The sequence below is a fragment of the Nicotiana sylvestris genome, chromosome 7 (genome assembly GCF_000393655.2).
Source record: "Nicotiana sylvestris chromosome 7, ASM39365v2, whole genome shotgun sequence".
In the NCBI taxonomy this organism is placed as follows: Eukaryota; Viridiplantae; Streptophyta; class Magnoliopsida; order Solanales; family Solanaceae; genus Nicotiana; species Nicotiana sylvestris.
In genome coordinates, this window is record NC_091063.1 from 153,153,922 (window position 1) to 153,166,467 (window position 12,546).

General features: G+C 41.6%; 1 protein-coding gene across 1 annotated transcript; it reads right to left on the reverse strand.

Annotated features, from left to right (window-relative positions):
* Positions 1 to 1,611: 1,611 nt before the first annotated feature.
* On the reverse strand, positions 1,612 to 4,667 carry LOC104212120 (pentatricopeptide repeat-containing protein At3g53700, chloroplastic). The gene has a single exon (XM_009761308.1). It carries the CDS (start codon positions 4,395 to 4,397, stop codon positions 2,067 to 2,069), a length of 2,331 nt encoding a protein of 776 aa, XP_009759610.1. The 5' UTR covers positions 4,398 to 4,667; the 3' UTR covers positions 1,612 to 2,066.
* Positions 4,668 to 12,546: the final 7,879 nt, after the last annotated feature.

Here is a 12,546-nt window from a genome sequence, read left to right on the forward strand (position 1 = left end):
CAGGGGTTCCTAAGTTTGGGAGACTAGGAATTTTTCCAAAAATGATCATATTCGAGAAGCAATAGATAATATAGATCGGTTAACCCATTTTCTATCCATATAAAATATGGTGGGTCGGATAATTTATCCGTTTTTGCATTACCCATTTTTACCCGCCCATATCCGACCCGACTCAACCCGCCCGTTTGCCACCCCTAACTAGGAGCATTTATGAGAATGAACAATGTTACTGCTTCGGATTGAAACATATTACTGGTCCAATGCGTCTCTGATCCCATGTTCATGCATTTGGATGATATTGAGGGGCAAGAAATATATTCTCTCACATAGTAACTAAAATTGTGAAAGAAGCTGTTGACTACAGCAATGGCTAAGCCTGGCAAAAGACTTTGAACTTGGAAGATTCCCTACCATATCTCTGAAAACGAGCTCATATAACCGTAACTCAAAATTTCCAGCACAATGCACTATGCAGTATTTCTTTTTATAACTGTGGTTTCCGGGTCAGCTTGCGCGCACTTAAACTAATTCCACGGGATATATGCCATCTCCACCAACAGTAGGTACCAAGTAACTCTATCCACCAAGGCTTGGATAAATGAGAAAAAATCACCTAGTATTTTTGCCTTCGCTAGGATTTGAACCTGAGACCTCATGATTCTCACCCACTTCATTGACTACTTGGCAACACCGTTGGGTGCTCGGACAATACAGTATTAAGGGAAAAGGAGTGGGCATATTTCCCAGCAGACTTCTTTAATTTACTTCAAAGTTAACTATCCATACATCGATGAATCAAGATCGTTTATGCACACTTTTTTATAGGCACTATAATCACCTTCATGAGCAGTCAAGAGCGATAAGATTCCCATGTCAAGATAAGAAGACCTATTGGTTTCAAAAATAATTAATCCTGCAAACATGTCTCAGACAAGTCATCAAAGGTTTCATAAAGGTCAGGATGATATTGACTGAAAGACAAGTAAATTTGAAAAAGAGGAAAACTATTTACCGGCCTGAACAACTGAAGTAAAGCACAATCTGGTCAGCACGATGCAAGGACTCGTGGAAGACTGACTTTCCCCTTTAGGCAAATGCAGCCACTTGGAGCTTAAAACTTATCCAACTTGTCCGAGGAAACAAGCTTGTACTAGTGAGTCTTCATGAATTTGCAACACTAATAAAATGATCACAGAACTTGAAGTTAATATAATGAAAAAACAAACAAACGAAAAATGAGGAGAACAAGACATACCTTCTGAATTAGGGCTTAGTACATTCATCCATGATAACTTTAATTGAATTGACTTTCAGGATGACAGAGAAAACATGCTTGCAACCATGTAGGATTTTTTTTCCTATTATGCATGTGCTTCATATTTCGTCATCAAATGTTCAGGTAAAAATGGATACATACAAGAAACTTATAGTTACTAGGATGAATTCTACTATGTTATGTTTTCAGGTAATTACCAGTTAATAGCTACCCCGATATCAAGTTCTTCTTTATCCCAATGATTTTGGCATTTCTTGCATTGAAAGTTTCATGTTTTATAAGGAAAGAGAACACGAGTCTTGTTGGAGTGAGCTTTACAGCCCTGAAAAAGGATATGTGGATAAAAAGCAACAATTTCATTGAGAAACAGCTTCAGAAACTTTAAAGAAGCATATAACATGTACATGGTCTGTATCATGCTGATCAAGAGAAACCGCCATTTCTGGCATTAACTTAGTAAGATGGCTTTGATATGGTTAAAATTCTGTGTTCCGTGTATCTAAGAGCAGAGGTCAGCGACAACCTTAGCTAATATTTGCTCAAATTGGAATGTCAAAAGGAAAATATATGAATACATTATTTAAGCCTACTAGAGAACTGCATGAAGCTTGGAAGTGTCCCCACTATTTGACTTGTAACTCATTAAAGAGATTATTTCAGAGATGGCCAAAATAGGAACCCATTGATTCCTGTAAACTGAGTGGACAAATTTAGCCACTGATTACTATCCTAGCAAGCAACTGATACAGTTTGATTCCTTAGTTTCTGGACCTCTACTTTGGATCATTTCTTAATCCCAGTATGTCCTTTTGGGATTTCTGCTATTTAAGACACGGCCAAGAGTAGCCAGTGCATCTTGGTATTTCCGGATTTTCAGGAAACCCTTAATCATGGTAACCTCACTGTCTGAGAACTTTGCTTTCTTCATGATCATGCCAACAAGCTTAATTAGTGTATCTTCCATAGACAAAGAATACAGTCCTTCAGCAAGATTGTAGAATGAGGAGAATTCAGGAATGTGTCCTTTTTCCATCATCTCAATAGAAAAATCAACAGCTTCTTGAATGGGGCCCCCACCAGAAGAAATACCACGGAAAACAATCTTATAAGAAAAAGCATCAGGAGGATTAGCCGTTTCCTCCATTTCTCTGAAGAGTCTTACGGCTTCCTTGGTTCTCCGCCGTCTGAAGAGTGCCTGAATTACAGGATTATAGGCCTGTGGGGTCAAAACCATTCCTTTCATTTGAATACTTCTGAGGAGCCTGCTTGCAACCTCAACCCTACCTGCTTTACATAGTCCCTGGATTAGGGTCCCGTACGTAACAATGTCCGGTTCACACCCATTTGATGTCATGGTTTGCACAATGTCTGCTGCCTTTTTTATATCACCTGCTCTGCAGAAGTGAGAAAGAATGGAATTAAATGTGAATTTATCAGGCTTTAGTCCTTCCAGTATCATCTGGTCCATAAGCTGAGCAGCCTCCTCGACCCGCCTGCTCTTACAAAGACCATCAATGAGAGTGTTATAGGTGACCAAGTTTCTAGAAACCCCATGTAGTTCCATTTGGTCGAAGATCTCTTCTGCTTCTTCAATTTTCTTGTCTTTGCAGAAGCCATCTATCAAAGTATTGTATGTTATCACGCTTCTTGCACAGCCGCTTGACTCCATATCTTTGAGTAGGTTCATAGCTTCACCTAATCTCCTTTTGGCACAGAGACAATCAATTAGGATATTGTAAGTGAACTCGTCTGGCTCGCACCCTTTGTTTTTCATTTCTTCAAACAGTTCCATTGCAACGTTGAACTTGCCGGTGAAGCAGAGACCTTGTATGAGAGAATTGAAAGTGCAAACATCAGGTAGGAATCCCTTGCTTGTAAGAACACGAGCAAACTCAGTAGCTTCTTGGACTTGGTTCTCCCTGCACAAAGCACTAATAATGGTGTTATAAGTGACTGTATTAGGCGAGCAGTCCCTTACAAGCATCTGATTGAGAAGCTCAATAGCCTCTTGGACTTCACCCACTTCACCAAGTCCAGAAATCAAAATATTATAAGTATATACATCGGGGTCAAACCCGTCTTGAAGCATTAAATCCAGAATATCCAAGGCTTGGACAGCATGCCCTGCTTTGCATAAACCGTTTATCAAAGTGTTAAAGGTAAATTGGTCCGGAGAAAACCCTCGACTACACATGTCTTGCACAAAATTAAGAGCTTCGTCAATCCTGCCTTCTTTACAGTACCCGTGAATCAAAAGGTTCACAGTAATATTACTTGCAGGACATTTAGCTGCCACCATTTGGTCCCTAATTCTCAATGCACCATCTAAATTCCCTTCCTCAATATAACCTTGCATTATCGTCGTAAACGTCTTCTCATCCGGAACCAAACCATGGACAGGCATTTCCTCCATCATCAAAATAGCTGGCCTAATTTGATGTGTTTTACATAAAGCTTTAATCAATATATTAAAAGTCGATACATCCGCCTTTACCCCTTCATCCAACATTCTACTATGCACATTTTCGACAAGTTTTAACTTATTTCCATCAACAAGAACATTCAACAACAAATTGAAACTAAAAGTTCCAGGCTTTATACCAAACTCTTTCAACATCATATCAAGAACCCCAATAGCTTCATCATACAAATCAAACTTTGCATAACTTTCAATAAAGATAAAGAAAGTACCTTCAACTAATTCAACCTGCAATTTCTTCATATCATCCAATACTCGCCTCATCGAATCAAAAGACCCCACATTTCCTAGCTTCCTAAGAATCTCCTCATATACAGACAAACTGGGTGTAAAATGGGGTTGCTTAGAAGCCCATTCAAAGAGGTGAAAAGCTGAAGTTACATCATTTTCTCTCCGAAGGGTGTCTAGAAGTTGTTTGGGAGTGAACTCAGGTAAGAGTTCTTTTGCTTTGGAAGGTAAAACAGTTGAAACAGAAGATGAATTGGAGGCTGAAACTGAAGGAACACGTTCTTGGCGGGTTGAAAATGGGAGAGAAACGGGTTTAGGAGAATGGAAAGAAGGAGGAAATGGAATGGGGTTTGGTAGATTTTGAGACTGAGGCCATGGGTGACACTTGAGAAAGGAAGAGAAAGAGAAAGCCATTGAAGCAATTCAACAAACAGGTAGCATGCGTGTACCAATTCAAGTAAAGCACAGTTAAGACGACACTTTGAGCTGCTCACAAAGCGATAAGAAATGGTGGTGAATTCAATTTCAACTGGGGTAGTAGAATGAATGGTGGGTTTTGAGAACCAACGCTGCTAAAGGGATAAAAGCGACTACTCTTTCGTTTTAATGATTTTCTTAATATCTGTTTATTACAGTTGGTTTGGACGGACTAGTTCGTGTTAACAACGACTCGACTGATTTTAGAAAATAATACTTCCTCCAGCCACATTTAGTTATCAAGTTCTGTTCTTTAACTTATATTTTAGCATATATATTTTCATCATATTTTGATATTAGAAGAATTATAAGTTATACTAGTGTTTTTCCTTCATATACCTCTTTTTTTCTTTTTTGGGTCATTTTCATGCTATAGAAAAATCACAATCAGATAATACATACTTTAAACTTTTTCATAAAAGTTGGATATATATATATATATATATATATATATTAACAATTCACAATAAGCGAAATTAGTAACCTAAAATTAAGGCAAGCAAACCTGCTACACACGGTTAAAATACATTGATTAGGTAGAAAAAGATTTTACACCATCAATGCATATAAGTTACTAGTAAAAAATTTCATTAATGGTCGTGGCAAGACATATTTGAGTAAAAATTATGTGCACTGAAATTTAGTGGCGGAAGCAGAATTCCGTTGAGGGGGTTCAAAAAAAAAAAGAAAAAGTTAAAAAAATTAAAAGAGACTGTAGCCATGAGAATTGAATTAATGATCTTATGAAGATTTTGAACCCCATGACCACTGAAGTATGCTTTTGGACTATGTTAAGGGGATTCAAAGTATAATATATAAAGGTACAAATCGGCTTTTTGCCATATGTACAATGTAATTTCCTGACAAAGGAGGTTCGGGTGAACCCCTTTCTGCCCCTTACGGACTAGTAAGACAATAAGAACTTGCATGGCTAACTTGCAGCTGTTTTTGCATAAATAATATTGTATACGGTCAAAATCAAGGGGCCCGAATTCGAAGTCTTAAATTGGCTATAAGTTCGAGTCCGGGCGACTCGAAGTGGGGGTTGGGTCCGACTATGAAGCACACACCTCGAGGGAGCAAATTGAAGGCCTGAAACGACCTACATCGAGGGCAGTACAATTTCGATGACACTCAAGAAAGAGCGAGAATTTCTCAAGGACACGTGGATCAAGACATGAATTAAAGGATAAGATTTGTACGAGTCGGTACAGGTCCGTACTAGGTTGTTATACACATGTACCAATAGAAATTTTTACCACAATTAGGAATGTACTATATTGGGGTTTTCTCCTCCTATATAAAGGGGACCTCAATCATTTTCAAATAACACATTATTCACTGCAATAGAACATTCTACTTTACTTTTCTCGTGCTCCACAATTGTTCTTCAGCTTTATTGTTTTAACTTTATTGTTCTTACTTTATTTGCTCTTAACTCACCTCGAGGCCCTTGAGATAATCGAGCTCGAGGTCCCCGTTGCTCTAACAACACTAGTTTGGTTCATCAATTCTTCTTGTTTAAACCTAATATTGTTTGTATATTCACTAGTATTGGAATAAATCACATATCTTTAAAACCACAAATTACCTTTGATTGTTACTCATATTTTTCGAGGTAAACAGTTTGGCGCCCACCGTGTGGCTGAAGATATTAGTGATTATTTTAGTGCTAGTTTTCTAATAACACACTTTATTCTTCACACTTTTTCTTGTCAAAGATTCTTTGATTTCAGGCTAAGATATGTCTACCACATAAACGCACATGCTCATGACAATGAAGTCTTGGAGAAAACAATGGTATAGGGATCGGTGTACCACCCATAAACCTTGAGGAAGTGCCAAATATGGAGCCGGTTGATATCAGCTCGCATAACGCTCTAAATGTGGATTCAGGTGCAGACCCCGTAGGGAATGCGCATAGGGAAGCCCGACCCGATGGCAAAAAAAACACGAGGAATGGAGTAAGGAGGAGTCAGCCTCCAGGTGATATTTGAAATGTTGCAAGCCCAGTAAGTCGCCATCGCTCAACTTCAGAGTCAGAATAGAACTCCAAACACAGCCGAACTAGTGGACACTCGGCGTGCTGAACCAGAGCTTGAAAGGCCCGCTGAAAATGGCTCAGGGACTGACCCCACGGTTATGAGAATGATCGAAGAGCTCGCCAAAAGGATCGAGACCGGAGAAAAGAAGATTGAAGAAAATGACAAAAAGATGGAGACATACAACTCTAGGGTCGACCAGATACCGGGAGCACCTCCGATTTTGAAAGGACTGGACTCGAAGAAGTTCCTGCAAAAACCATTCCCCCAAAGTGCGGCTCTGAAGCCCATCCCGAAGAAGTTTCGGATGCCAGATATCCCAAAATACTACAGAACCACTGATCCCAACGAGCACATTACCTCATATACTTGTGGCATAAAAGGAAATGATTTGGAAGACGATAAGATTGAATCTATTTTGCTAAAAAAAGTTTGAGGAAACTCTGTCTAATGGTGCCATGATTTGGTACCATAACTTACCCCCGAACTCTATTGATTTGTTTTCCATGTTGGCAGACTCATTTGTAAAGGCACACACCGGTGCTATAAAAGTTGCAACAAGGAAGTCCGATGTATTCAAAATAAAGCAAAGGGAGAACGAGATGTTGATGGAGTTTGTGTCCCGTTTCCAGTCAGAACGAATGGAGTTATCACCAGTTTCCGATGACTGGGCCGTACAAGCCTTCACTCAGGGTCTAAATGAACGAAGTTCGATAGCTTCGAAGCATCTGAAGCATAACTTGATCGAGTATCCCGCCGTGACTTGGGCGGATGTGCATAACAGGTACCAATCAAAAATTAGGGTCGAGGATGACCAGTTGGGAGCCCCCTCGGGCTCAGTTTATCCAAGCAGGTTACTAGCAAAGGAGTCAGGAAATGCATACAGGGGGTCAAGGCCGAATAAGGAAAGATATCAGCCATACGTCGAGGATCGATGGAACATTTCAAGGCGTAACATACCTCGGAATGATTGAAGAGCAGATCAAGGTCAAAGTTCCCAGGGACTCATGAGTAAAACCGGGTTAGATAAGCACTTGGGATCGATAGAGGCACCCCGATTATCGGAGTACAACTTCAGCGTAGATGCCTCGGGCATCGTCTCAGCCATTGGCAAAATTAGAGATACTAGATGGCCCAAGCCTATACAAACCGATCCTTCTTAGAGGAACCCTAACTTGATGTGCAAGTATCATGGTACTCATGGGCATAGGACCGAGAATTGCAGGCAGCTTAGAGAGAAGGTAGCCCGGTTGTTCAACAAGGGGCATTTTCGTGAATTTTTTAGCAACCGGGCCAAGAACCATTTCCGAGAAAGAGTTGCAAACAGGAAGAATGAACCTGAAGAACCTCAACATGTCATTCACATGATCATCGGTGGAGTCGACGTCCCACAGGGACCTATATTCAAACGTACCAAAGTGTCCATCACAAAAGAGAAACGGACTCGAGACTACATGCCCAAGGACACCCTCACATTCAGCGAGGAAGACATCGAGGCCTTATCTCAGCCTCACAACGATGCACTAGCAATTTCTATCCTTTTAAATAAAGTTCAAGTTAAACGTGTTCTCGTAGATCCAGGTAGTTCAGCAAATATAATCAGATCAAGGGTCGTGGAGTAGCTCGGGCTGCTTGACCAAATCATACCTGCCTCTCGAGTCCTGCATGGACTCAACATGGCTAGTGAAATGACGAAGGAGGAAATCATCCTCCCAGTTAACGTGGCCGAAACCATACAAGACACCAAGTTTTATGTCATCAAAGGAGATATGAGGTATCATGCTTTACTTGGAAGGCCGTGGATCCATAGCATGATGGCAGTACCATTGACCCTTCATCAAATGACGAAATTCCCAACAAAGGATGGCGTTAAAATAGTATATGGAGAGCAACATGCAGCTAAGGAGATGTTTGCAGTACACGACTTGACACCGGTATCGACACCATCCACATCGGAGAAGTCAAAGGACAAACAGGTCGCCAAATAGCAATCACAACCTATACCCTCAGTTGAGCCCGAGGGACAGGTAGCCGATGAACAGGTGGTCGCAGACGAAGAAGAAGATTTCCTCACCCCCCGAGACTTCGTTTCCCTCGAGGAATCAGATGCGACGAAGTCCACGATCAAAGAACTCGAGCAGTCCATATTGATCGAGCATCTTGTAGAATGAAAGGTATACCTAGGGACGGGGTTAACCCCCAAACTCAGGAAAAAACTCATTTAATTTCTTATCGATAACATTGATTGTTTTGCAAGGTCCCACTTAGATATGATAGGGATCCCACCGGAGATAACTACCCATCAACTAAGTGTCGATACCAGATTTAAACCGGTGAAGCAAAAGAGGAGACCTCAGTCCGAGGTAAAGCATGCATTCATCAAAGAAGAGGTAACCAAACTTCTCAAGATAGGGTCCATTAGGGAAGTAAATTATCTTGAATGGCTAGCTAACGTAGTAGTAGTCCCTAAAAGGGAAACAAACTTAGAATGTGTATAGACTATAAAGATTTGAACAAAGCACGCACTAAAGATTCTTTCCCATTGACCAACATCGATAGTTTGATTGATGCTATGGCCGACCACAAGATCCTTACTTTTCTCGATGCCTACTCCGAGTACAACCAAATTCAAATGAACCTGGAGGACCAGAAAAAGATTTTGTTCATCACGAAGTATGGTACGTACTGTTATAATGTAATGCCCGTCGGGCTAAAAAATGCAGGAGCCACATATCAACGCCTAGTTAATAAGATGTTCGAACATCAAATAGGTAAATCTATGGAAGTTTATATTGATGACATGCTAGTTAAGTCCCTGCGCGTAGAGGACCATTTGACTCGTTTGCAGGTGACGTTCGATATCCTAAGAAAGTACAACATGAAGCTCAACCCCGGGAAATGTGCTTTTGAGTCGGCTCAGGCAAGTTCTTGGGTTTCATAGTGTCGAACAGGGGGATCGAGATCAACCCCGATAAAATCAAAGCCATCGAAGAAATCACCGTGGTGAACAATGTGAAAGTCGTACAACGGCTGACTGGAAGGATAGCTGCCCTAGGAAGATTTATCTCGAGGTCATCAGATCGGAGCCATAATTTCTTTTCCCTACTCAAGAAGAAGAACAACTTCGTATGGACTCCGGAGTGCCAACATGCCTTGGAAGAATTAAAGCGGTATCTCTCGAGCCCACCCCTGCTCCATACTCCGAAGGAGGATGAAACACTCTACTTGTATTTAGCCGTGTACGAGGTGGCGGTAAGTGGCGTGTTGGTTCGAGAAGAACAAGGTAAGCAATTTCCTGTGTATTATGTGAGTCGGATCCTAGGAGATGCTGGAACCAGGTACCCACATTTGGAAAAGTTAGCTCTTGCATTGATAAGCTCATCTAGGAAGTTGAAACCATATTTTCAATGTCATCCTATATGTGTATTGACTACATACCCACTTCAAAATATCTTGCATAAGCCCGAATTATCAAGCCGGTTGACCAAATGAGCCATCGAACTTGGGGGGTATGATATCGAGTATCAGCCCCGAACGACTATCAAGTCTCAAATTTTAGCAGACTTCGTGGCTGAATTTTTGCCTGCCATCGTACCCGAAGTAGAAAAGGAACTCTTGCTAAAAACGGGTACGTCATCGGGGGTATGGACCCTCTTCACAAACGGTGCTTCGAATGTGAAAGGATTTGGGCTCAGCATCGTTCTAAAATCGCCTACGGGCAGTGTCATTAGGCAATCTATCAAAACTTCTAAATTAACTAATAATGAGGTTGAGTATAAGGCCATGATTGCAGGTCTAGAATTAGCCAAGGGCCTTATAGCAGAGGTCATCGAGGCAAAGTGTGACTCCCTTTTGGTAGTAAATCAAGTAAACGGGAGCTTCGAGGTTCGAGACGATCGAATGCAGAGGTACTTAGACAAGCTTCAAGTGACATTGCACCGCTTCAAGAAATGGACACTGGACCATGTACCTCGAGAACAGAATAGCGAGGCCGATGCACTTGCAAACTTGGGGTCATCGGTTGAAGAAGATGATATCGTCCCGGGGGCTATCGTCTAAATATCGAGGTAGGTGTCGAGGAAGGCCATGCAGAAATTAATTCAACAAGCTTAACGTGGGATTGGAGGAATAAGTACATCGACTACTTGAAACACGGGAAGCTCCCCACGAACCCAAAAGAGTTGAGAGCACTTCGAGCCAAAGCAGCTCGATTCTCACTCGATGAAAATGGAATGTTGTATAGAAGAACTTTCAATGGACCACTGGCAGTGTGCTTGGGACCCGGGGACACCGATTATGTACTACTAGAAATCCACGAGGGCACTTGTGGGAACCATTCTAGTGCAGACTCTTTGGTTCGCAAGGTGATCAGAGCGGGGTATTATTGGGATAGCATGGAAAAGGATACCAAGGAGTTCGTTCGAAAGTGTGATAAATGCCAAAGATTTGCACCGATGGTCCATCAACCCGGTGAGAAACTCCATTCGGTCATATCCCCGTGGCCATTCAAGAAATGGGGGATGGACATCGTCGGCCCCCTACCAACGGCGCCAGGTAAAGCTAAATTTATTTTGTTTATGACTAACTATTTCTAAAAATGGGTAGAAGCGCAGGCCTTCGAGAAGATAAGAGAAAAAGAAGTCATCGACTTCATATGGGACCACATCATATGTGGTTCGGGATACCTGCCGAAATAACATGTGACAATGGGAAACAATTCATCGGCAGCAAAGTAACAAAATTCCTCGCGGACTATAAAATCAAAAGGATTCTATCAACGCCTTACCACCCAAGTGAAAATGGTCATGCCGAGTCCACAAATAAAATCATCATTCGAAACTTAAAGAAAAGGTTAAATGATGCAAAGAGGAAATGGACAGAAGTATTGCCCGAGGTGTTATTGGCATATCGAACGACGTCAAAGTCGAGCACGGGGGAGACCCTATTTTCTTTGGTATACGAGTCCGAAACATTGATCCCGGTCGAAGTCGGGAACCTAGCGTCAGATTTCAGCATGCCACCGAGGACCCAAATCACGAAGCTATGAACATTTTTCTCGAACTACTACATGAAAAACGTGAGGCCGCATTAATTCGAATGGACACGCAAAAACAAAGGATCGAAAGGTATTCCAATAGAAGGATGAACCTTCGATATTTCGGAGTCGGGGACTTAGTCCTAAGGAAAGTCACCCTCAACACTCGAGACCCAAACGAAGGGAAGATAGGCCCCAATTAGGAAGGACCGTACCATGTCCTCGGAGTCATAGGGAAAGGATCCTACAGACTTAGCACAATGGAAGGCGAGCAACTACCAAATAATTGGAATGTATCATTGCTTAAACGGAATTACTGTTGAGGTATAACTTCCTCCCCTTTTGCCATTCGTATTTAAATTTAACTCCTTGCAGATGTTTGATTGGAAACATCGAGGCATCTTTCAGCTCGAAGACCTTGGGTTTTAAAGCATGCGTTGCACTCTTTTTCCCTTAGATCGGGTTTTATCCCAAATGGGTTTTACCGGCAAGGTTTTTAACGAGGCAACACCTATATGCTACCTAAGAAATATTCGACAAGTATTCAAGGCTTCTTTTCAATCAACCTCAAACACTGGGGGGCATCACCCTCAGAGGACGCATCCTCGAAAAAAGCAATTCATGCCAAGGAGGGCCTCGATAGGGGAATGTTGTAATGGGCCAAACGGTCAAATAAACCGTGTCCATATAGAATAGTCGAGCCACCAGTGGCAAAATATGTACGCACGTATCAATTATTTGAAGAAGCACTCTTATTATATCAAAACACTTTGTGCCTCAAAGAAGTCTACTATTTTCACATTTAACAGCTCAAGGGCCAAAACCCCGAATGCACCCGAACACTCGGGGACTGTTATCGACAATCGACATATCGAGTCATCGAACACTCAAACTTATAAGACCTCAAAGAGGCGCACTCGAACTTATAAGACCTCAAAGAGGCAAACTCGAACTTATAAGACCTCAAAGAGGCACACAAGAGTTCACAAGACCTCAAAGAGGCATCCCC

Coding starts and splice junctions, on each gene's coding strand:
- LOC104212120 (XM_009761308.1), bottom strand. CDS start 4,397: ATGGCTTTCTCTTTCTCTTCCTTTCTCAAGTGTCACCCATGGCCTCAG.